A 27,521-nucleotide genomic window follows, 5' to 3' on the forward strand; every position below is an offset into this window, starting at 1 on the left:
GTGGGTTCTAGCCCACGAAAGCTTATGCCCAGACAAATTTGTTAGTCTCTAAGGTGCCACAAGGACTCCTCGTTGTTTTTGCTGATACAGACTAACACGGCTACCACTCTGACATTTATCTTCTAAGACCCTGTTCTTTTAAAAATTAATATAAGTATTGTCATTGTCTTCAATAGGAGCAGAGGCAGGCCTTAAAAAAGTAATCACCACATGAATCTCCTCGAACTGAAGAATGGTTTGATATCTTGTTAGCGATTGCCAAGTTCAAAGGCTTCTATATTTAGTAAAACACTATTTAAGGTGCCTATTATTATGGTATCTAATTAATCTCTTCCGTATGATCTATTTTGGAGACTTCCATTAGTGTCTCTGTATTAAATTAATTACAGTACATTGCAAAGTGATTCCTTGCTCATGCTACTCAGATGTCTTGTAGGAATTTCTTGTTACTGATTTAATGACTAAAAATAAGAAGGGATAATGAAATGCTTCTTTACTGGAGTGTTTCCCACAGCTGCTGGCAATTAAACTTTTCTGCATTTCCCTCAAGTAACCCCTACTGGCTCATCAAGGGTAATTGCTAGCAGGCAACTATTCTCCCAAAGGGATGAGGGTAGCAGGAAGAAGACTGTGGACTGTTTTAGTTAGGAGGTTAAGCAGACCAGAGAGGTCTTCTGGTATCATCGACTCTCCTATTGCTCTGCCAAACGTTTCCAGCCTAGGCTGTTCATTTGACCGCTTCTTCCGCAATCATTTCCTTGCTTTATTCCATGCTTCCCCTTGTGCTTGGAAAGCCCTCCTGGATTAGTCCACAATGCCACTGCCCTCTCATCTTTCATATCCCTTAAGACACACATCTGTTCTGATGCCTACAAGAAATCAGCCAACCATGCATGGCTAGATTGTACAGCAGTTAGGGATAGCTAATTGTATTTAGTATTTCAGATGATTTTGAACCACCATGAGCTATGCAACCATGTGATCTTATTTCTATTACCATCACAACATCTGGACCCTTCCCTACTGGTGTTTTTCACATTTACTTGTGTGTCAGTACAACATTAAGTACAATGGGGTGCCAGTCCTGATGTGGTCCTTTGGATGCTACCGCAATACAAAGATAAAAGTGCTCCTTAATGTATAATGCATTCCTTTTCCATGTATTGCATGATTTAAGGCTTTTTGCTCCTGTTTGAATCCTGTTTGATGTAAATCTTTGTTTCATATGGAAGACTTGCAGAGTCCCTTTCCTTCCTGCTGCACTAGCTCCCAAGGTATGTCGAAAAACAGTGCCATTGACATGCAGCTACTTTTGGATCCGAAGGTAACCCCACCATTACCACCGCACAGCATGAACAGAACACAGCCCCAACTCCTACTATTATAGAAAAGTGCTATTAGATCATTAATGTACTCATGAAGCAGACATGCCTCACATTTTAAGATCTCAGCTGAAAGTCCCTCGCGCAAAGTACACACATGCACAGTATGCAATTTATCAACCTCAGAAGGTTGAAGGGCTGGAATTGACTCTGTGGTTAAAGGAAACTATGTATTCCAAAACTATGTACTACTAATATGCCAGTAGTTTTAAGTGCCAATAGCAAAAGCAGCATACTCATCACTTCTGATCCCAAAATAACTATCCATCTACATAGGTTCAGATCCTTGCTCCTCAATAACTCTGATAGTTCCACAATGCTTTCAGCACATTTGGACTCTCATTTGGTCTATGATTGTCCCGTATTCCTGATGTCAATTAGAGCTGGAAAGCATCCCTGCTGGGCTGGTGCCACTCCTATCTGCATTGCTTTCACAACACAAAAATGAAACAAAGTTGAAATGACTAAATCACCTTACCTCTATCCTGTGCCATGTTATGATGTCTTGGAGCCATCCTGGTTTATAGTAGTTTATATTGTAAAAATGCATCACCGGCAGTATTCACTGAACTGAAAAAATCTATCCCATCCTTTTAATGCCTTAAATAACTCCTAGCACTTTCTCAAGTACCTGTCATTTTTGGCAGAGCTTTTATTTGTTTGTTTGTTTGTTTGTTTATTTTTCCTAGATGGTTCCTTTGTAATTTTAACCCTTAATAAGAACTTTTCCTTTCTAGTTCTATAAAGCATTATTACTTTAATAAATTATACATTTTTGCCACTTCTGTTGCAGTAAAAGATCAAGTCTTATAAAAAATGGAGCACCATTAAAATGACTTACTGTGTTTTTTAAATCCTCTTCACCTGTGAGCAAGGTAGACCTCATGGTGCTGGTTTATAGCCTAAAATTCAGTGCTCATTTGGGAAAATGTAATTGATAATAGGAGAAACAATGTATTAAACTAGCAACTTTATAACCTTTTAACTGGAAAAGACAGTAAATATTAGTCAGTGATCTTGAAGATGTACTTTTGTAGAGATTCTGGACCCAGATCATGCATGCCCAAGTCTGTGCATGGGGATCTTCCACTGCTTCAGAGTGCAGCTGAGACACCTCTGTGGTATAGTCCCCAGACTCCATGTTGAAAGGTGGATATGGGTGTTAAGCGTTGTTCCCACCAACAGGAAACCAATTAAAGTTAAAGCAGCCTGAATACGCATTACGTTTTTAGCAGACTCCTCTGTGCTGTAGAAACCCCTTCAGTAGTTGAAGAGTCTGTGACAAGTAAAAGAGACCAGAGGCAGTTTATCCCTATTGGGAGCCAGAACCCCATTTGTGACAGGATCATTTTAAACTGTGCAACAGGAATCAATGGGACTTTCCCTTGGTCCTAGCCCTTCCCATGTTGGGTGAGGACAATCTGTGCCTTAGAAACTAGAGATGGACAAAGCCTACAGATCAAATCACCCACTTCATCGCTCTGCCATAGGTCACTACAATACATTCCCAGGGTTTACCAAAGGTGTAAGTGATTCAATTACTGTGGCTTGCACCACTTTCTGGGGCAGTGTCTCTCAGTCGAATAATAGATCTCACTGTTGTCTCCTGAATATCAAAGCTGGAGGAGCTGGGGGAGAGTTACTGGACTTTCAACAGGAGTAGTTTATTCTATTCTCGTTGCATGAGCAGCTTATATAAAATCCGTTAGGGGATATATATGCTAAGATGTGTGACCCTTTGAACATGCCAAGTCTCTTCAATTGTCTGTGGCTAGGATGCATTATGTATCTTTGACAACTGAGTTCTAAAGTACTTGTGGTGCCAGTTATAGCATGTAAAAGTCCTAACATTTTTGTATATGCTTATTTATATCTCAGATATGAATAAGAAATACCAGATTGAGTTGCTACCAATGGTATAAACAGTCACAAATAGTAGTTTTTAAGGAATAAGTCTGATTTAAGATATATCATTTATTTTGTGAATTGGTGGTTATAGTCAACAGTATGATCGATATTTTATATGTGGTTAATAGTTTTGCTTATTAACCTTCCCTCAAAAACTTGTAATCAGCGATTCAAAAGACTCCAAGTGTGTTTATGGAGTTTTTATGGAATGTTTGTGTATTCCTGCTACAACAAAGAGCAAGTACTACAGAAATATTCCCCACGAACTACTGTATAACATAGAAAAACGGGGGTTGACAGCTACCCCAACTACAGTTATACTATTCAATGAAGCAAAAGACTGGAAAAATCTGGTCATATTGCATCATGCTTGGCCAGAGTAGACATTATATGAGTAAACTCACACATAGCTCAAAATTAATGCTTAAATTTTAACAATGAATTTTGCAGTAGCTCTAAATTGAAATGTATCTTAAAGACTAAGTAGCTCAGTTTTAATTAGCATAGATTTAGCAATAGAGCTGAGTGACAGTGACTAATTCATCATAAATATTGTATTTGATTCATTTAGACTTTTTCAGTTTTTGAATTGTGTGAGAAAATTGTGATTTTCTTGGATGTACTCTTGTTTTAAATCATTTGCCAAATAATTTTGGAGAATAATTCTTGTCCAGAAGCAGTTCATTGTGAGGAATCCATATTAGAAAATAGAGCTGTGTTGATTAGTTCTGATGGGCAAATAGGTTATTTGGTGTATTCTGTTCCTTGATTGGATGAGCATATCCCTGAAAATTTGTTTCCTGGTAAAACTGTTCCATATGAACTAATTCAGAATCACCTTCTGTGATTACTCTCGAATATTTGCTTAAAATTCACTGTCTCTATGACCAAACACAAAAAGGGGCATGAACACAGTAAAAATAGATTAGTTTAAACATTCAAATGATTATTCACAAAAACGTTTTGAAGCATTTGCCCAGTTATATTTAATGACAACTGAATAAGGTCATTTTAAAATTAGATTTCACATGCAAAGTAGATTTTTAGTAAATGTATCTAGTGCGGAAAAAAGTAATGTTTTTCTTATTGTCTGTATGCAGGTGCTGCTTCTAGAGTGGATGCTCATATGACTCCTTTGATGCCAACGCAAGTCACCAGGGTTGCTGCTGTATCTACGCCAGCTGTGACTTTCATGGCAACCAATTTCATGGATCAGACATTAACAGGTGTGTGTATGTTCCAGTGTACTTATTATATTACTAAACCATATGTTCCACATTTGTGTACTTGCAACCAAATCAAGTTTCCCATACTGCATAGTAATGCAAAACTTTGAAAAAAATTCTGTGCAAATGCTACAGAATTTACTCTGGTTATTTATGAGCTTGTTCAAAATATTGTAGATCCTGTTTTCCCTGCCTGGCACTTGGCAACAGCTTTGCATTTGGTGGTGCAAAAGATTAATTTCTGGCGCCATCATGAGACCTCCCATGTTCCACGTCAGTAGTGTTCACAGGCATTGCAGATGTAATATAACCACCTTGTCATAGTTGGTCTGTGGAGTCAGACTGTCTGAAGCCGCATGTGCCCCACTGATCCAAGTATTGTGCCCACAGCCATCTAAATGTGCATGTGTTTGTAGGTGAAAGGATGTGGCTGGAAGGAGGGGAACTGGCCCTTCCCAAACGTGTGAGAGAGCCTTGAGGATTTGTCTCAATTCAGTTTTACACATGGCAAGTCATGGTTAAATGGAGACTGGAAGTTGATGTGAAATTGTAATTATGTTTTCCGAACTACGTGAAATACTGACTGCCTGACCATGAATACAGTTGCACTTTAGTGGAGGATGACTGATTTTGGACTAAGCAAAGTGATTTCTCTTCCTTATTAGAATGAGGGGGTGAATTGAGCTGAGGCACCTCAAGATGCTGGAAGAACATATAAGCCATAGGTTCTCCGGCTTGTCCATATCCTGAACCCGTGTTACAACAGAAAAAAGTTTCAGGAACTCCCCTCCCCTGTCTAGCATAAAGGAAGAGAAAGTGGTTGCAGCTCCCCCCCACCTCCCCCCCACCCCTTGGACATGTTGGTAAGCACATGTTCTTGGGCATATTTTTTTGAGAAATACTGAGGCCTATTCAAGAATTAATAATTTCTAGTCCTGGTATAATTATATCAGATCTCTTATGTTTAAGCAATATTAGCACAAAAAATGTGTTGCACTAGGAGCTGTAGAAAGACATGGTCACATTTCAGCAGCTGATCTACTTTTTCATGCTCAGAAATTACGGTGCAGCCATGTTCAAGTCATCTAAATTGTGCTGGTAAAATACACCTGGGATAAAAATTAAGGTCAGAAGTAGGCTGGGCTGAAGGTTTGTCCCATGGAATTGATAATTATGCGCTGTTCTACACAAATACATTAATGGAATCATAGGTTCCCCTGAAGAGGAGAGTTGCCTGTTTTCTTGTTACATCTGTCCCCAAAAAAGATCTTCTGATTTACTTGTGATTGCACTGAATATTCTCTCTGTCTGTCTTTCTTACACATGTAGACACACAGTTTTCAGGCATTAGTCATATTTTCATTGTGATATATTTTGGAAAACTTCAGAGAAGTGTGTGTGTGTTTCCTTTTTGATATATTTCAACTCAGGTGTGTTTGTCTTTCTTCAGTCATTATCTACTCTTCAGAAGTTTAGCTGCTTTCATTACCTGCACAGTTATGTTGCTCGGAGACCCAAAAAATCCGTGTATGTGAATCATTAAGAATGAGGGGACTGTGCTAAATTGTGTTATGTTTCCTTACTGAAAGCAAATTCTTTGGCGTAAATAGACTCTAATACTTTTTAAGGAATGAATTGAAAGTAAGATCAAAGTTTACTCAGAGTCTTTCAGAAATGTAGTTGTGTAGCCAATTGCAGGTGGGTAACAAGATTTCTAGTTGTCCTGAGACCCCGTTAATAACCTTCCTATTGACAGACTGAAAAACAACTAACCTCCCCATTTTATCCATAATAATGTTTGGTGATTTGATTGTATAGAGCCTTTTTGTGACTATCAATATTTTCTGTAAGTCTGGTATGACATTTGTTCAATAGGTTTCCTCAATCAAACGAGCACTGTTGCACCAGGCTCATTGAAATGTCATAGGTGTAGAAAACCAATCATATTTTTCCACTTACCCATGTAATGTAAATAAGATGAGCATTATACTTTTGCTTCCAGTTTTTTCTTAAACTCATTCATCTTTCCCAGTTTTTCTTGTTTGATTTTCTGGTAATTTCACTGAAGGAAAGCCATGCCATGAGTTATTCTTTAATATTATCCAAGGTGACACAACAGTATTTCCATGGGTTACTACAGGTTAGCACTTTCAGTGGTCTTTGTCTTCAGTGGAAAAATCAAATTAATAACAATAAGCAATAACAATTCACAATTATACAGGGCCTTTCATCCACTAATCTCAAAGTGCTTTACAAGGTGGGTAAACATGATTGTCCTCATTTTGCAGAGGAGTCACAGAAAGGTGAAATGACTTGCCCCAGGTCACAAAGTGACTCAGTAACAGAGCAGAGAACCCAGATCTCTTACCTTCCAGTGTGTTGCCATATCAAAGTTTCTGTTTGAAGAAATATAGAAGAAGGTGGCATGCACAAGAACTGTACACTGGTTTCTTGATTGTTGAAAGGGCTTCTAGGCTATAAAATATTAGATTACACCTACCTGTGGACCATTTTGTTCCCTTTCTCCCCCGGCTCCGATCCATCCATATGTGGTAGGGAAACTCCATCTATAGATCTCCCTTTCTTTCCATTGAAAGTGTGCTGGAGCTTATTGGACCTTGCCTGCCTGGACTCTAGAAAGAAGCAAAGAGAGGGAAAGCAGTATATCACTGTGAGGTGTTTGTAAAGGAGTCAGAGGAGCCTCCATTTTAAAAGTTCCCATCTGTGCAAGATACAGAACAAAGGGGAGAGAAAACTACCCTGAGATGAAAACATCCCTAAAAAGGTCAGAATTTGAATCTTTATAAAACAAAACAAAACATAAACCTTCCGGGGAACTAGATTTATCTTTCTTAGTGGTGCAATGTATCATATATGTATCGTCTAGCTAGGGCGGTAATTGTGCTGTGTTGCACTTTGTGTATTCTGACTGTACTAAAGTAGTTCTTTATATTGTTGCCAAGTTTGAACATTTTCAGACCTTGTGGAAATGCATAAATGAAGTGATCTCTAAAGGCAAATAATTAAAATGGATAGAAGGAAATACTTTCCTACACAGTGTGTAACTAATCTGTGGAAATTCACTGCCATGGGCAAATAGTTTGGGGGAATCCAAAAAGCAATAGATCTTTTAACATTTGCAACCACACGTCCAAGTGTCAAAATGTCACAAGGATTATCAACTCTCATGCCGGGCATATAATTTGGGGAGATACAAAAGGGAAGATATAGTGTAACATCTTCTTTTCCCCACAGAACACTGTTGCATAACTGAGCTAGTGCTCTGAGTGAACTTTTCCCTGAAACATCAAGTACTTGCCACTGTGGTAGCCAAGGTACCAAAAAAGGGCCCTGATTCTGAAAAAGACTGAAGTTTGTGCCTAAATTCATGTATGTGAGTGGTTCCATTGACTTACATAGATAGGGGTACTTACATCTATAAAGTTAGTCATATGTTTTTATATTAGTAAGATCAGGGACTAGGCACAAACCGGTGAGATCTGGTCTGGTACAGCTATGTTTCTCTGGTAATTATGTTTCATAACCATACATATTTTAATCATTCAATGACCAATACTAAATATACCTTTCCTTATCGTGACTGTCATTGACAGAGGGGAGCTACATTGTCTGTAGGCAAAAATATAGTAAAACTGTGATAATTCAAATGTCACGGGGGATGGGAATACATTAGAGTATTGAGGTTCTATAACTGAGGAGAATTTGAATGTGATTAATAGACTTTGGGAGTATGACCCTGTTTTAGAGAATACAAAGTTTCAGATAACTCGAGTGCATTTAATCCAGATTTTACTGTACTGTAATGACAGATTCACTAGCCTCACTCACTAGAACATTTTTGATTAAGATTATATTCACCACAAATATTCTGTAGAACACTGTACAGCAATCTACACAGATAATACTGATTGTTTTCCTCCATCACAAGTAACATTTAATGGTCCATTAGTAGCTTTTCCTTCTGTCAAAATATAACTCTAATTAAGGGATTTTACAAAGGTGATAGTCACAGCATAATAAAACTCACTTTCTTGAGTCAATGCTAAAACAAGAGAGATTGTCCTCTGAAAAGTTCATTCATTTATTAGACTTACTAAGAGAAGTGATATATCACTGATCGCATACAAATACAGTATGCTTAGTTATTTGAACTAGATTGCAACTGGTAAAGCCCCATCTAAATTCTAGAAATACCTTTAAAATCATTAGGGCAGATACGTTTTATCAAAATGAGTTATATCTCTAAATTTTCTGTTAGCAATTGGGATTGGGAACTATTTTATTCTATTCTGTGCTAATCTATTCTGTTTTACATAGGTTCTTATACCACTATCATCACTGCAGTATCTGAGTACCTTTCTCTAGTGTATTAAGTAATGTGACTAACAGCTGTCACATGTAGTTTGTTCTTTCTCTCCCCCTCTTCCTGGGGGAAGAATTGGGTGTTCGGTGTAGTGTTTTATTTTAGTAAAGTTTTATGTGTTTAAAAAATGTATGTATTGTACTTAAAACAGAAGATGGTGAGGTTTGTGGTAGCCCTTCATTCCTGGAGGAGTTAATTCCACAGTCTGACCGGCCCACAGGAAGCTCTATCTCCTTCACAAATGAGTGTTATCTGTGGTAGAAAGTCCTGTTGCACCTGAGAAGCAGAGTTGTTAACCACAACAGTCCCCATCCCAGAAGTTTAGGTGATCTAAAAGATACCCTGAGCCCACACCACTGAAAACTTTGAAGATTAGGACCACTATGTTAAACTGGATATTGTCTTGGAAGTCAGCATAGAGTGGAAGATAGCATGTCAACAAGAATTAGCAAAGGGCTGAATTACAGCCTAGAGACTAGCTTGAACTATTTTTCTTCTGTCTTGCAAAAGAATGTAGGAAGGATCCAGGGAGTGAGAGGGGTAGTATGATGAAATGAGAGAAGAGATGTGGGAAGGGAAATAATATATATGGCTTTATAGATGCAAGAACTGGATGATGATAATGCTGTCTAAGGAATCTCGTATCTGAGGGTCAGCATATAAGATGGTGTAAATAGGACATACTCTATAGTTTTCATTCATGCTTTCCTGCTTTACCACCAACTGAGGATATGGCCCTGAATCATTACAGTTAATTAACATAAATGATAGGAATAGCATGCATTCACATGAATGCTGCCTTTCCCACTTGGGTTTGTTTTCCCCTCTTCGTTAAATACGTAGCTCAGTATGGTCCTATTTTTAATAACGTGTACAGACATTAGCGCATACTATTAGCAACCAAAATAATGTTGCTGATACAACTTTTACTTTTACACTTTAAAAATATATTATTCATTCAACTCAATCTGCAACAAGTTGGAGAAACCAGTCATTGTTTTTGCACAGTTTCCAGTATACCAGTAGGTGGTAGTAAAGAAACCACAGCAGTATATCATTGTTAATTAAGATGATAATTTAAAAAAAAATGTCTGATTATGCTGAAAATATATAATGGCATCATTAGTGTATACTGTGGAATATTTTATACAGTTATTTCATATTGAAGTGGGAAAGGAATTGATTAAAAGGAGAAGAACTGTAGAAGAGAAGTATACCAACTGGAAGAGAGGGTAAACATGCATCTTGTTTGATATCCTTCGTTTCAGTAGATAAGATAAATCTTCGAGGTGCTCTGTTAAGATTCCCCATTTTTGCAGCTCAGGCTTCTTTCCCACTGTGTAGAGTGGCTTCTCTAAACCTTACTTTCCTATTTGACAAATCCAATTCTAATGGATTGTTTTTCTAGTTCATGGGCTGCTTCATTAGTTCAACAAGACTTGAGCTGAAAGAACAATTCTCAGCTAGCTGTGCTCTAGTTCTACTGCAATTTCTTGGGTCAGATGCAAGGATCACTTGGCTGAAATTCTATGTCCTATGCTGTACAGAAAGTTAGAATAGAGGGTTCTGAGGGTTTCTTTTGGCCTTAAAATCAGTGAAACATGCAATGTGTCTGGTAAAGTTAGACCTTTTCCTGTTCATGAATGGTCTGTTGTCAGAATGTTGACTTCCTTCACTATTCAAAACTGTTTTGCAAATGTATTGTGCAAACGTATTGTCACATGTGGTCTCTCACACGGGCAGACCTAGCACTTGGAGTGGGTCATGGGTGGGCAGACCTAGTACTTGGAGCCAGAGTCCACAGTCTCAGGACAGGAGTCAAGAGTCAGCTGGGTCAGGCTGCTAGAAGGTTAGATGCAGGAGGCAAACTGGAGATCAGAATCACAAGTTGCGAACCAGAATCAGGCCAGGTCAGGATACCAGGGGGTCAGAGACAGGAGACAAACTGGAAGTTGGGAACCACAAGTTGGATGCCAGGAGTCAAGTCTGGGAAGCAGGGATGGGTAGCAGGAGCAGGAAGCATGAGGCATACAGTCTAGAACAGCTAGACTGTTCAGATAGCTTCCTTTTCCTGCTGCTGGCTTAAGTGGGGCCAGTGGGCCAATCAGCTGCTCTGGGACTCCACCAATTGGACCTCAGGGATGGAACTTTACAATAGAGCTCGGCTTCATGGGTCCCAAGTAAGCTGTTGTCAGGCAGAAGGTTGGAGAGTCACTGTTCCCATGAAACTTGTGGGCCCAGGTTTGAGACCCATGGGTCATGACACGTATTTTATTGTGATTGCTTATGACCTGTTTCCTGGGAGGATTCATGTAAGTGTTCTGTTCTCACAATCTTCTGTTTTTTGTATATGATTTGTCAGCTAAATCATGTATTGTTATATCGGTTCTCTAATTGGATGATACACGGAGCGATTTTTAAAGGAACAAAGGGGGAATAGATACCTAAGTATCTTTCACTGGCAATCTGTTACCAACCATCCCTTTAGAGATGATCTTGAAGATTCAAATACAGTTGGATATTTATATGGATATCAACAATATCCAGAATTATAATTAATGGCAACAAATTTTGGAAGGGATATTAAACTTTGTGTTTTAGGACTTAAGCCAAGATCCAACTGTTAGAGGACAGGATGAGAAACATGTGAGAGGCAGGTCATCCCATCTCTGTCTCCTAGGGGAGGAGGGCCATCTTACATCTTCCTCTGAAGCATCTGGAGCTGGCCACTCTAAGAACCAGGATCCTGTACTAGATGGACGTTGGGTCTAATCCAGTATGGCAATTCTTATGTTCCTATGAAAATCTTTAAAAAGCGAGCATGGGACCTAATTTAATTATCTTGGCTTTTGATTCTCCCATACTTAGAAGGGGAGAACTTCAGAATGGGTAAGAAAGCAGGAGATGATTCATAGATTCTAAGGTCAGAAGGGACCATTGTGATTATTTGCCTAGTCTGCCCTTCTGTAGAACCCAGACCATAGAACTTTCACAAAATAATTCTAGAAAAACATACAATCTTGCTCACCCCCCCCCCCAAAATTCTAATCTTGAATGTTACCATCCTGGATCATACTTCCCACCACCCCATTCCCATGAATAGGACTATAGAATTTGGGGACATTTTAAAGCTTTTCAATTCCTCCTTTCCACAAGGAAAAGCATTACATTTGGCTATATATGTGGAATGTAACAACCAGGTTACTTCTGACAGAAGAAAAGAGAGAGAGACACAAAGGACTTGAAGCTATACTTATTGCTTAACATTCAATTCCCTCTTATTTCTTTCACACAAAATCATTGTGCTTTGTGAGTATGTGTGTAATCCTACCTGCAGAAGAGTGCAGTCACATATTTTCCATTTAAGTATATTACACCGGTGCCAGGATTCTGTCAGGAGTGGGAGATATTTGGGTGGAGGGAAGGTTAGGTGCCCATATATACAAAAATACAATTCCCTTGACTGAATTTGTAGGCCTCCATTTTCTGTCACCATTCACCAATGTCAGTATCTCAGCAGAAATTTAGTAATCATATGTGCTCTCAGTCTTAGCTGCTTGGGATGTAGTCATGTCTTTGTGTATCTCATTTGATTAGTTCGTGCAATTTCAGGTCTATGAACAAGATGTTGAGGATATGCTGAGTTAAGTGTTCCATCCCATATGCAACAATATTTCATATATGTACCAAGTGAATTTATTATATTTACCAATTAAATTACAACTGTGACTATTTAAACTTACTAATGCTTTCTTTCTTTCCTTTGAGCTACTCACACAAACTTATAAATATATACGATATATATAAATAAATATGAATAAGAATCAAAGAGCTGTTGACCAATTTTGAAACCAGAAGAGTGATCAATACTAAATAAATAAATAAAACATAAAATAGCTTCTTCCTTGGATCATCCAAGTCAGAAGCAAGAAGTGGAGGAAGGGCTATTGTGATTTCCCCCTAAACTGTGAGGAAAAAAAACACAATCCCCATTTTATTAGGCATCCATGTACAAAAGATTTTGCCTCACGTTTTCTTGCTTCTGATTATAATTATGTAATTAGGAGTATTTAGTTAGTTTACCTTTATAGTCATCTAGTGTCTTGACTATTCCGTCATGAAATAATTCTGTTTTCCATACAGGGATTATTTCATGACAAGAGCATCAGAGTTTGTGGAAATCCACAAAGCAAGGAGTACTTAGACATGTTATATTTTATACTAGCGTTAGCCCTCAGAGAGCTATTGAATAAGTTATTCTGTGCTAGAATAGGCACAGCATCAGAGCCAATTTTGTGTGTAAAAAGCCCTTAGTACTCAGGTTAACCCACACGCCTCTGAAGTTGCAGCAAAATCAATGTCTGTTAAAGGAGTATCTACTACAAAAGGAAATTTCTCCAGCTTCTTCTGCAGGCACATTGAGAATATTTAATTTAAAAATCCCTATTATTGGGGGAGGAATTTATGAAAGTACATTTCGTTTGTCCATTGCTTCTGCAGTTTCAGATAAATAGGTGAACATCTGGGATTTCACTGGTAAAATACCAGGCAGAGAACTAAACCTATTGTGGTATTGAAAATAAAGAGAAAACAAACAACCAGAAGTTGGCTCTGAGACTGACACTGAAGAGAGAATCTGACTAATTGAAGGATATCATAGAACAGAGCTAATGGACAGGAATGACTTTGTGAAACAATTCAGAAGAAATTGCAAATCATCTTCCTTGAGAAAGATTTCAGAGGTGTTAACTCTAGAACAGTGATAACATAATATCAGAGTTGAGTCTGGATTAGGTCCTCTTAAGTGCATCCTCCACATTTCTCTAATGATGGTGAGAGTCAGCTTGGATTGTCAAACGTCACTTCTCTCTAGTCCTGTTCACAAACAGGTTTTGAAGGGTTTTTTTAATCTTTTTTTCCCCAAAACATATTTTTCAATCTAATGAGAACTTTTACTACAGATTAAGGAAAAGGACAAACAATAAAAACAAAAATAAAGTCTTCAGGAGAGAGAGTTGTGAGTGGTGGGGAGAGAGAGCCCCATGACTCACTCCATTACAGTCAGCAATAGAACCAAAACACAAAAAGCATAGTCATGCATCAGTCCAGGATGCCACTCCCTAACAAGACATCTCTCTTCAGTTACATATATATGCACACCACAGCCTCCTTCTCAGCATGTTTGAAGTTTCATCTACCAGAATCACTGTGGTGTTCCTTTTGATTTGGGAAACTTTCTGTATGTGAGATTCGCATGTTGAGAAATTAAATATGGTGAAACATAATTTGGAAATACTTACAGTCAAATTCATGCCAGGTGTGACTTCATTGTGTTACACTAGATATGAATCTTGCCCTTAATGCTTGGATCCAGTATTGACAGGTGTCTAGTGTAGGAAAATATATTTAGAGATTATTTGGATATGTAATAGCCACTCTGCACTCTTCCCTACTCTAATGGGGAAATCAATTGATAAATGTATTCAGTCTTCCTCCTGATTACGCATAACATTTAACAAGAGAACACCTAATCCAAATCCTTTTTGGAAAAGTGATTTCTCCATCATCCCCTATGATATATATTTTCACTTTGGCGGAGCAGTGTCAAATATTTACATGCGTCCAGCACTTTTTCTCCAGAGTGGTGTTCGCTTTCTTTAAAAAAATGTTTCTCGTTTATCATGGCTTTAATACAGTCTGGGGGAAACTTCAAGCTGCTTGTTTCCTAGAAGTATGGGATGCAAGCCCTTAGATTTGGGTGAAGGGATCTGTGAGAGGCTGTTATGTCAGACAGGCTGTTCGCAGCTCTAATCTCATTTTACAATGTTAAGCAAAAGCAGTGTGAGTGAGATGAATCTAAAAATCAGGTTCTCCTACCTCTTCATTTATGTACAAAATAATGGTTGTACTGTGATTTTGAGAAGTGTGTGCTGAGGGGAAGCACACTAGCAGTGGCTGGAGTCATTCTTCCTGTGAATAGGCAAATAGAAAGAGGAGTACTTGTGGCACCTTAGATACTAACAAATTTATTTGGGCATAAGCTTTCCTGGGCTAAAACTCACTTCATCGGATGCATGCAGTGGAAAATACAGTAGGAAGATATATATACACAGAGAACATGAAAAAATGGGTGTTGCCATGCCAACTGTAAATAGAATGCCAATGGGAAGACTTCACTGGAGAAATCATAGATAAAAGGAGAATGTGTCTGTTCCCTTACTAGGAGAGTAATAGTCAGACTGGAATTTTGTTGTGTATGCTTGTTTGTGTCACTTTGTTTTCTGTTATATGCTTGCTAACATGTTCACACTCTGGACTCTGAGTAACATCCATATTATTTGTGTGTAGTATTCTTGTATGTGGTTCTACTTTATAATGCATTGCAATAATCATACTTTATCATGAATTCTCCAATAATTATTGCAAATATACCTTTTGTAAGATACTGAACAAAAGTAAGAGAATATAGTTTGCAGATTGACAACCGTTCCTGGATTCCAAGCTAAGGTGGTTGGCAACGAGGGTGTTGGAATGCCCTTGTGGATTGCCCTCATCCCACCAAGCTGGATCTAAGATGGAAGCATCTCTTCATCTTTATGTTATAGTGTTAACAGATCTCTTTGAGAGTTCAAGTATAAGCTATTGCTTGGACTATGAACAATCTGTTAATATTAGTAAGTGACAAAACAGAAAATGGCTATCTCATTGTGAAGCAGGCTTAATATTTGTCAAGGGCTCTCAGATGCACTATAGTCCCAAAGAGTTGTAAGAAGATTCATTTCTGCATGATCCAGTTCTCCTTTTGATAATTTGTACAGGGCTGTCATGTGATCAGAGCTCTTCAGCTATGAATTCAGGAAAATATGGTAATGTTTATTTTGTATGTAAATGCTACTGCAGGAAATTTTAACTTTGGTATGTTGAAACATCATCACTGCTTGGTGTGATGTAGTGGAGGATTCCAAACAGAGAAACCTTACAGCTAAATATCCCTGAACTTTGGAGATCTGAACTTCCTGGTGTGGGGTCCATTTGTTAGATTAGTAGATTTTAAGGCCAGAAAGAAGCATTAGATCATCTCTTCTGATCTGTGTATCACAGACCCTAGAATTTCATCCCTGCATTGAACCCAATAAGTTGTGTTTGGTTAAAGCATATCTTCCAAATAGGCATCCAATCTTGATCTGAAGTCATCCAAAGATTGAGAAGCCATCACTTCCTTTTGTAGTTTATTCCAGTGGTTAATCACCTTTACTGCTAAAAATTTCTAGTAAAACGTGGCAATCCTGTATCCAGATTTTGTAATACAGTATACAGGGCATGAATCTCCACTCACTCACTCACTCACACTGGGGTAATTCCAATTAAGTCAACTGAGTTTCAAAGGTTAAAGCTACTGGAAGTAAGAAGAGAATCACATCCAATAAATTGTGATTACTGAGTGTAAGTTAATGATGAAGGAATCAATAAATAGACATATCAGGGAAAGGAGAATGAGGAGAGACATTCTCTTTTAAGGATCAAAAATAGTCCAGATCTTATCTTTTCTGGAACTAAATTTATCCATAAACAGGGTGAAATTTGTGCATGTGTGCGTAGGCCTGGCTGTCCACTCTGCTACTTACCAGTGTAACTTCATTGTCTTCACTGAGTGGCAAAATAGTATTGTAGGAAAGAGCCAAAGTGTCCTATCCTCCATTTTGAACACTTTTTATCACACAAGTCAGGGGCTAATTCTCCACCCCCTGCACTCCTTATGTTGCCGTTTGCCCCTATACAAAGTGAGTGTAAGATGCACTATTCTGATATGGCATTATTTTACACCCAGTTTGCAGTCACATTGCTTGGGTGGAATTGATTAATAACACAAGGTACACAGCAGTAAATAGAATGAAATCTGTAGTACTGAAGACCACACTCATTATGAACCTCCTGTCTTAAAGAACAACTTTAAGATATCCCCAAACTTATTGAATGCATCTTTATACTCCATATATTAGACCACTTCTGTTAAGAAGCCAGACTTCAGTCAGTCCCTTAAATGTTTGCTTAAAACAGTTTTCACTGTACTGAGGAGACGATAGCCCAACAAACTTTGGAGACAAATGAAATTCCAAAAGATTTTCCAGCTTCTTCCATGCTCTAAGCAGCTAAGGACAAATACAAGCTCTGATCATGCTTCCGTAGAAGTCAAAGACCGTTTTGCCATTGACTTCCATAGGAGCAGGATGGAGACTACAGTACAATAAATAATCAGCTAGTTACAGTGTGTTTGAATGTATCACAGTAAAATGTATGAATTTATGTCAACATTTTGTAACGCAATATATTCCTTTCCTTATGTGTGGGGAGAAAGTTTTGAGGTAGGTAGGAGAAGATTCAGATCTCCATGGAGTTCTCCATATTTCTTGTTCTAGAAAAAACATGCTGTCATGAATTGGATGATGTCCTAGGATGGAATTCATAAACACATAGTCAAGCCAGCTCATGAATGCTTATATTTACTATATTTTCCAGCACTACAGGCTCATTGTTCTATCCCTGACCTAGCATTTTTAGTGCACCTTCACCCCAACACCTCAAAGTGGATTCAAGCAGGTCCTGGGATGTGGCCACATACTCTTGGAAACTGAATAGATCACTTCTATTAAACACCACAATCACTCTTTTTAAATAATGGAACATTTTGTCTCACCATCCAGCTTATTCCCTAATGGGGACTCTGTCTTTACAGCTAAACTCGAAGCTCCCAAGTGATAGAATATAAACTCTTGAGCTATCTCGGTGGGTAATTAGGAATATATTTATTGTGAATTTAAATATATATATCTATATATATATTTCCCTTACAGATAAAGGCAAAGAATCAAGCAGAGCCTCCTGCCCACCAACACTGATTTTGCATACCGACAGGAAAAGCAAGCCAACAGAGAATGATGAGGATAAGGTCTGTTTCTCATTATGGATTTTGTTCTCATTTTAAAAAAATTGAACTGCAGAAATCAGAGTGAGTAAAGGACTATCATAGGATCTGGAGCTCTTCCTGTCAAGACAGGATTGTTCCCTACTCTATTTTTCTAGACATCTATTTTTCTAGAGGTTTCTGTCAAATCTGTCCATTGTGGTACTTTATATATGGCCTCCTTTACTGTAGCATCTGAGTGCCTCCTAAGTATTTAAATACAGAAATAAGAATCTGTGTCTTTCTTCCTCACCAGACTACTTGTTGTTGTTTTGTTATTATTTACTTGTCTATGTTTGTGCATGAGTGAGTGGGTGTGGGGTATGTCTATGTGTGAAACTCAGCTGATGGAAAACTAAAGAGAAGAATAGAGTTCCCTATAATTCTGACAGTGTTTTAGTTTCACAGACATTGTGGGAGACTTTCTTTCTATCTACTCATCCAATCTCTCACTCAGTTTTGTAACCTTGTACATTCTAAATAGTGCTGGGGAGTGAAGGAGAGGAGACATTAAGGCAGCACTTTAATAGAGACCAGCTCTTTTTGTCCCTTTATTTGCGCATTTAAATGACTTGGAGAATCAGGATCTCCAAGGCCCCAGCTATCAAGCATCTAGAGATCCCTAAACTCCAGATGTGTGTGCAGAAACGTCCACAAGCCATGAGAGAGAAGTGCATGAGGACTCATTTTTAGGCCCCTACCTCACTGTCATTGCAACACTTCCCAATTTGATATCCTCTGTGTATGTAATTAATATACTTTTACCCCTTCTTAAAGATAATTAATGAGATCATTACATAAAGATGGTAATTTTATATATATGGATTACAACTGTTAATGTTCATTAATTTTTTATCTAATGTAAGATTAGAGATTAACAGCAACACTAGCATTGTACATATGTAATATCTGTGTAGCTTTTTTATACCCAAATTCTTTCTCAGTGGATTGTAAAGGATATGGAGAAAGTCCAGAGAAGAGCAACAAAAATGATTAAAGGTCTAGAAAACATGACTTATGAGGGAAGATTGAAAAAATTGGGGTTCTAATGCAAAATTGTTTAGTGTGGAAAAGAGAGGACTGAGAGGGGACATGATAACAGTTTTCAAGTACATAAAAGGTTGTTACTAGGAGGAGGGAGAAAAAAATTCTCTCTGAGGATAGGACTAGAAGCAATGGGCTTAAATTGCAGCATGGGAGGTTTAGGTTGGACATTAGGAAAAACTTCCTAACTGTCACGGTGATTAAGCACTGGAATAAATTGCCTAGGGCGGTTGTGGAATCACTATCATTGGAGATTTTTAAGAGCAGGTTAGACAAACACCTGTCAAGGATAGTCTAGATGATACTTAGTCCTGCCATGAGTGTGCGGGACAGGACTAGATGCCCTCTCAAGGTCCCTTCCAGTCCTATGATTCTATGATATAGGGCCTCAATCAGTCTTTTAAGATATGTAGAAAGACTTACTTTCCTCATGAAGACAATATGGAGATTAAACTGTTAGGGCCAAATTAGGGATTCATGTCTGTAATGAGTGTGCTGGCATGGGACAGTCCTACCCTTATACTCAGCACCTCACCCTCCTTATACTCAGCACCTCACCCTCCAGCACCTCCACAGTGTAGGTAACAATAATGAGTCCGCTTAGTCCCTTTGAGAACAAGAGGAGACCATTCCTGGCAGGGTCACACAACTCAAAGGTGATATGTGTGGCCAGCCTCTTCTCCTCCTCTCTTTTCTCCCTGCCCCTCCAGTTTACCCCAATAAGGCAGCGCTGCACAGAGAGCACCCTCAACCTTTTGGAAAGGTATAGCAAGTGCCACTGTTCAGTCTGTTTCATTCTCTCCACTCCCATTCCTATCCCACCTTCCCCCAGCACCTTGGAGACATTATGCTTTATGCAATCATAATGTCTACGTCCATCATCCCTCAGACTCTGCAGCTGATCCAGAGTGCTGCACTGGCTCTCAGAAGCATTATTGAATGCTTACAATTTGTAAAGCACTTTGAAGATTAAGAGCTCTGTCTATGTGCTTATTATTTTTTAATCATATCATCCTCTCAAGCATTGACACTGTATGGGAGCTATCATAGCATCTCCGTCCTCCATTCCATTCATTTCTTTAAGCTACTGATATAAATTGATTTTTAATGCTTAAAACACTTATTACCTGTAGCTTTCCAGGCTACCTGATAAATAAATGTTTTGGAGATTGCCTGTCTGCAATTTTCAAATAGTAAACAGGTCTACATATGCCAGGCTTCCAGCCAAAGGGCAAAAATCTCAGTGCAATGGCTGGTAGTATAAGAACTGTTGTCAGAACATACACACAGGCCAGTGGAGAATCACTCTCAACAGCATTATTCTTGAGCAAAGTAATGCAAAATTGTCTACAAATAGGTGTTATTCCTAATAGTGACTGAATTATTAACTTATGCAGAGCACCCTCAACCTCCCTGATGCCTGACTTCTAGCAGTTCCAGTTGCTTACCATGCAAACTGCCTCCTGCAACCATATGCTCTTCACTGCCAAACGGAAGTGTTTTGCTGCCAACCCACGGCACAAGCACTAGCACTCCTTCCCTTCAAGCCTTTTCCTCACACCTGTCCAGATGTGCAAGTTTTCCTTGCCCCTGCATGTTCCTTCAGAGCATTCTGCACTTTTCGCTGGCCTTCTGGTTCCAAAACCCCACCTGATCCTGAGCTTTCTGAGTATCCCAACCCACATGGTTGGTTGGTTTCCTTCTGTCTGATGATGATGTGGCCTATCCTAGTTATGGTGAAATGCACAAAATTATACACAGTATTCTAAGTGAGCTGGTACCTGTGCTGTATATGGAAGACTCTCTCTCTCGAGCTTTGCATGTGTAACGTTCCAAATAGGGCAGTTTTGTATTCTTTCCAATCTAACGTAGCTGGTTTAGAGGTAGATGGTTGTCTGTATGGCCTCCAGTGGTATAACGATGATTTAATAATCCACCTCCAGTTTAAACAGAGTTGTTTATATAATAGTAGCACTCCTAAGCATCAGTTTCACTTGCTGACTAATTTTTGTGTCTTTCTATGTCAAGGATCATCCTTTGAAACTAGTAAATGAAGATGACAGCATATCAAATGGTAACAAGCCTGTGGCATCTACTCCTGTACCAGGGTCACCATGGTAAGTATATTCAGGATGAATAATAATGAATCATCAATATCATTGTTATTGCCAAACATATATTAGTGGTCTGTTTCTTTATGAGTGCATAATAGCAACAGTAATACAATTCTGGATGTTTAACAACATTGCCCTATTTTTTTTTACAAAGTAGCATTGTAGATTTACATCACTATTCATATAGCTACACAAAATGATAGGACATAGCCACATGTACAGTCTAAGACAGCTATCAAGCATTTATAAGAAAAGTTAAGTGTGCACCTGATACCAACTCAAGCTAAGAATCAATTCTTATCTTCAGAATGTAAATGATTGTGGGGTTTTTGCTAGTTCATATCAAGTAGAGTTATATAGAACTTCAGCCTCACTAGCTTGAGCTCTGATCTTATCAGATCTCACAAATAAGGAGGGTCAGCTCTGGTTAGTGCTTGAATGACCTGAAAAGAAAACTTTGGTACTGCAAGAAATACTATTGATTATTTAGGGCCCGATCATTCTCATCTCCCAGTGACATCAGTGGGAGTTGAGGAAACTCATTGTCTTACAGGTTTGTAATAGATCTCAGGTGATATTTATGAGTAAGTTGTGTCCTGTGAGCTTGTTTTTCTGGCCAAATCCCAATTCAGGCAATCTGCCTAACTAAAACCCCTCTGTGGTCTCAACTGGACAAAGATAATTCTTCACTTTCTGTCCTGAACTCTGTGTGTGTGTGTGTGTGTGTGTTTCTGTCCTGAACTGTGTGTGTGTGTGTGTTTTCTTTACCCCAGACATGGCTACATTTTAGTGGCAGAGAAAGTGATCCCTGTTGTTTTTCATCGGTCTGTAGAGATTTGTGGGATCTCTGGATAAAAGGTCCTATGTAAATATCTGTAATTATGATTTATTATTATATTGTGTCTTATTGCAGGTCAACATGATCTATGTACAGCATAATGCCATTATTAATCATGACCTATATTTAAGATTCTTGATAACCACTCCTCTCCATGACAGCTGCTACTATGTGTAAATGGTGATATCTAGGGAACCGTAACCATTTAAATCCAATAGTATCATAAGCCATTTATAGCATATTCTAGCGATCTATTTTTGTACAGTAGAGTCTGTAATCAACTGGAAACCTGCAAAAGGAATTCACAGCATTCCATCATCTTTAGCAGCTTGTGCTGAATGGTGAAAGGGCCATTCAGCACATCAGTTGAAATTGCACCTTTCTTTGGTCCTGATTTCTGATATCCTTACTCACAATGAGTAGTAATACCTTACTTTTCTAATAGTGCCATTGATTTCAATAAGACTATTGGATGAGCAAGACATTACTCATTGTGAGTAAGGGTATCACAATCTGGCCCTTTTTATTAGGTCCCACAATGACTAGCCCTATTACTGACAGTTGTCCCCTGCTTGATGTGACAATACCCAACATGCACCATGCTGATGCACTCAGATCCACCGTGAATCACACTGGAACATGGAGCATGCCTGTGTGGGGCGTCTATATGATTTACACCCTTTGGGATATAAAATAGTTCTTTAAGAACAGGTTTACAAAGCCATGCCAAATAGTTAAATACATTAACAAGTTCAACAAAAGCCTGGAATTTACCTCAACCCCTCTCCACCTGTAGGTTGGCTCCATGCTTCCGCAGGATTCCATGGTTGATGTGACATCACTAGGTGTATGCTGGGGTGTCATACTGGAGAAACCTGAGTGGGGCTGGAGGTTGTGCCTCTTAAAACAAACCAAAAGGTGAGTTTTCAATTGTTAATGTGCTGCCAGTCCCTCTTAGTCTTGTAGGGCATTCAGCACAAAGTGCCAAAGGCAATGGAATGAGCTAATTCTGAGCCCCATCCTGCACTTCTTATTCAGGCAAAACAGTTGCAAAGTAGGGTGAAGCCCTCCATTGGCTGGTCACCTGAAAAGAAGAAAAGTAAGCCACTTGTTGTGCTTTGTAAAAGCATTGATGTACATATGTTGTAATGTGGATATTTAAAATCTATGGAATCCCATTAGTATATTTTACATACAATGCGTTGTATTTAAAACTATTTTAAATAAATATAGTTCCTCCACATATCCATTGAAATTGACCAATTTTACAACATAAAATAAATATTTTACTTTGATTTTAAATATATGTATAATACATTTCATAGAATGAATAACAAATACATGTGAAGCATATTATTTGATGTTAACATCCCATTACGGTGAATACGAGCAGTTTGTGATTCTTGGAGCTGTTGTTGCAGGCAATCTGTACACAGACTCAGGCAGAAAAAAAAGTATTTGTTTACATGGGACTCACATTTGGAAGTTTATACACCTCACAACTATAAAGGCTAGAAATTTAGGCCCAAATTCACCAGTCCACTCTGACTGCTTTGCACTGCTTGGACAACTAAATTTAGCTGGTGAATTAACCTGGGTTTACACTAATTTTTTTACATCAAAGTGACTTGAAAGAGATGGAGCACACTGTGAATCTCTACTTTAAATCTTTTAGTGAAAGCTTTAGATTCTGGTGTAGAATTCTGTTTCAAGTGCTGCTGAATTCTGTGGAAAATTCAGCAGCCATGGAATCACAGACAACAGAGAACATGTTTCTTGTCTGCAAAAACAGCAGTTCAAACTGTAACTATTTATGCCTGTCTTCCTTTGTCTTCCGACAGTTAGCAATTACAAATAGCTATGAGAGCTGTGAACTTGTTTCATCAGTCCCAGTGGGATGTTAATCATGAAGCCTAACAATAACAATTTAAAGGACAACATTAACTACTTCAGTGATGCATTACAACAGAAACAGCCCATTAATTTACTTACCCATAGATACCACAGTAGTCAGAGATGGAAAACGATTGCTTAGTCGCTTTACACATCCCCTGGGGCCACTTTTTTCTCTATACTATATTTATGTTTCCAGTGGTTTGTCCGGTCTATTTTTAAAGGTCCCAAGAAGTTAGGCTTCCATCCCCTCTCACTATGGATGACTTTTCCACAGCCTTCATCATTAGGAATTTTTGTCCAATTTTTTTCAGCCGGAATTTTCCCTTCCTTAATTTCATTCCATAACTCCTAGGGAGAATTTCCGAGCTGAATGGAATTCTCCATGAGAAGAGGACAGAAGAAAAGGTTAGCTGCCAAGGCCCCAATCCTGCAAAGACACATGCTTAACTTTATGCACAGAGTAGAGCCATTGATTTCATGAGGACCATGAACAGTGCATAAAGTTCAGGAAGTGTTTTCTGGGCCTGAAATGGAAGGGGAGCAGAGAGAGAGTGAGAGAACTTCAAGGGCTAGGGACAGGGGAAGAGGGAAACAGTCGGTGGAAGTACAAGAGGCCACTGGAGAAAGAACAAGATGAAGAAGGGAGAGCCAAAAGGGAAGGGACTGCTTCCACTTTTTTCTTCTCCACAGTTTGATTGACCTCTGATGGTATCAAAAGGACTTGAGGTAACTTGGGCACCCAACTATTGTTTATTGCTCAGAGAAGATCATATATTAATGAGACCAGAACACTAATGTCTGACTAAAATTTAAGGACTTCAGGTCTCATAAACATTTCTTGGCCTCCACCTGATGAATAAATTCCAATAAAAAGGAGAGATTAGAGCAGGGCAATAATTAGCCAGATTTGTTTATCTGACTAAACAGTTCTCAGAAATATTAGTTAACCCTGCCTAACTGCCACATAAATACAGCATATAATATATTAAGGTTATTTTCTTATATATTTAAATGTCATTATTTTAGTTAGATAATAATTTCAGTATAAAGAACATAGCATCATCTGCACTTTCAATTTGTGATCTGTGACTGACACCAAATACCATATTTCCCCTTTTGGATAATGAAGTTTTTATTTTGCCAAAGAGTTACAGGTGATATGTAATGTGGGGGAAGGAGGTACTAATTTTAAATTAAATGTCAAATTGGGTTAGTTATGGAAAAATGAAAAGGTTTCATGAGGGACCTGCCATTTGGATCCATTTTTGCAGCTCTCTGGAGATGCTTACTTGGTCTTTCAGTCAGGTGTGGAAATGTGCCATTTCCATTTTAGCAATCGCCTTGTTTTTATTAGATAAATGCTGAGACTCCAGATGGCCTAGCAGTACACTTCAAATGGCTAATACATTATCGGCCTCAAATGTGGTCTCCCATCACCCAAAGTGACAGAAACTGTGTGTGAGATCAGAGACTTTGAACTTGTGCGTGGGAGAAGTAACTATTAAATTATTAGAGAGCAGGATCAACAGCTTTTTGAAAATAGCCTTGTTCTCATCTCCTCCTGGCCAGAGATGCTGATGTGCACAATTGGCAGAGGCTGAGACTGTCCTAAATGTGTATGATGGCATGACTGTGACACTCACAGTATACTGGCTTCCTGCTTTTGAAGTACATCATGAGCTCCACGTAGCACTCCTATGGGGACAGATTCTGCAAAAGGGCTGAATGAGCTCAGTTGCCATTAAAGCTAATTACAGTTGAGAGTGCTCAGCATTTTGTGGGAGGAATGCACCATTTGACACTATTGGGCCCATTATCTACAGATTTAGGTAAAGGGAGAAATGGAACCATATTATTAAATAAATCAGTTAACTGCTAATTACTCCCTTCTTCTCCCTAATGCTTGGCTTCTAAGGTGCCTGCCAGTAGGACTGTGGTATTTATGATAGTTTGGTTTTTTGTTCCTAAAGTCTTCCATCAACTCTATCCTGATCTATTGTGAGCCAAAGACTAATGCTTAATGGTACATTTAGAGTTCTTGATCTGATTAACGGTGTCTGTGATAGAACTGAGAACTGTAGCTCTGAGACACAAAGTACCAAATGTTGTTTTCACCTAATTATTACCACATAAAAGAACAGGTCAGCCATTCTGGGATGCTATTTTCAGAGTTGAAGCATTTGTATATTATAATAATATGAAAATCATTAAAATATTTTCAGGTCCCCACTATTCATTTTAGCTCCAAAGATACGAGGGACTTGCATCAGGGATAACTATAACTGAGAAGTCAACAGTTTTGTGTTCACTTCCAACTTTGTCTTCTACCTTGGGAATGCACATAATTTACAATGAATCCTTAATTACTTTTATCTTCTTACTTTTACCAGTAGAACACTTCTTGCCTCTGTTTTCTGCACTATAAAGATATACAGTCTCCCTTTAGGCTGCTCCAAAGGTTATATATTTTTTATTACCAGGACAGGCAATCAATGGTGCTCTCTTACTATTAGTTCACAGAAAACTTCAGATTATCCAATAATAGTACTTAGCATTTATATATCACTTTTTATGTTCTCAGTCTTTTACACAGAACAGATTTCTTTTTAAGCATGTCTTTTTGATAGCTGTATTCCCCTGTGCCATTGAGAACTGCCAAGTGGTGGAGAGCTTGCATTAATAAGCTCAGTTCTTGCCAGGTATTTCTGATTCAAGGAGGTCAGGAGCTGGCCCTTTATATGTATTTTAGAATGGCATAGTGCATATTTGTTGTATACTACTTTTCTTAAGTATTCACAAAGTACAGGCTTCAGATGCATATACTATATGTCTGTAAAAACTATACATTTAATCAAGTGCATCCGGGTTTACTTGAATATCCATCATTGTGATATTGTACCTATTATTAAAATAATTGGAGTACTTGTGGCACCTTAGAGACTAACCAATTTATTTGAGCATAAGCTTTCGTGAGCTACAGCTCACTTCATCGGATGCGCATGCATCCGATGAAGTGAGCTGTAGCTCACGAAAGCTTATGCTCAAATAAATTGGTTAGTCTCTAAGGTGCCACAAGTACTCCTTTTCTTTTTGCGAATACAGACTAACATGGCTGTTACTCTGAAACCTATTAAAATAATGTATTTCCTGTTTTAAAAAGGAAGTGTAATGTAAGGAACTAAGTTAATGCAATGCTCAGGCTGACATTTAAATTGCACAAGTCAGGAATTTCTGGTTTGCATAGCAATCGTGGCTTGGTCACATTGCGTATTTGATCCAAAAGCCCAATTAAATCAATCAATGGGAGGGGTTTTTTTTAATTGATTTCAGTGGACTTTGGATCAGGCTCTTTCTGTCTTTGTGGCATGGAACTACTGGGTTTGGCTGGGATCCATGGCCGTGGAGGCCTAATGGTATTCTGGCTAGGCCTTCTACCTCAGAGGCAGCCACATGAGGTTTCTGTGGCTGCCTTCTATGCAACGGCAAACCCTCTGAATCTATCATATCTGGGTGTTGAGTAGACATTGACTATGCAAAACAGCTTGAGACCTCTGTGGTTCACCATCTTCACAGACACATTTTGAAAATGTGAAATATAATCCTTTACCATGGCCTCAATTGTTACAAGCATCATTCTTTTACCTTGTTTCTATTTTTTGTTTGTTTGTTTTTGTTTTTTCCCTGTTGGGGGGAGAGAGAGAGTGTGTGTGTGTGTGCGCCCGCGTACTATTCTGACCACTGATAATGACATTTTATTAGTATGGGGA

General features: G+C 38.5%; 1 protein-coding gene across 4 annotated transcripts in view; it reads left to right on the forward strand.

Annotated features, from left to right (window-relative positions):
• Positions 1-27,521, forward strand: part of TCERG1L (transcription elongation regulator 1 like) — a 258,114-nt gene that overhangs the window by 144,894 nt on the left and 85,699 nt on the right. For all 4 annotated transcript variants that reach the window (XM_084635656.1, XM_084635654.1, XM_084635655.1 and 1 more), the window contains exons 5-7: positions 4,391-4,516; positions 17,753-17,847; positions 20,935-21,023. In XM_084635656.1, the coding sequence (XP_084491782.1) occupies positions 4,391-4,516; positions 17,753-17,847; positions 20,935-21,023 (310 nt within the window). The remainder of the gene's footprint in view (positions 1-4,390; positions 4,517-17,752; positions 17,848-20,934; positions 21,024-27,521) is intronic.

This window comes from Lepidochelys olivacea, assembly GCF_965140295.1.
Source record: "Lepidochelys olivacea isolate rLepOli2 genome assembly, chromosome: 7".
Classification (NCBI taxonomy): domain Eukaryota; kingdom Metazoa; phylum Chordata; order Testudines; family Cheloniidae; genus Lepidochelys; species Lepidochelys olivacea.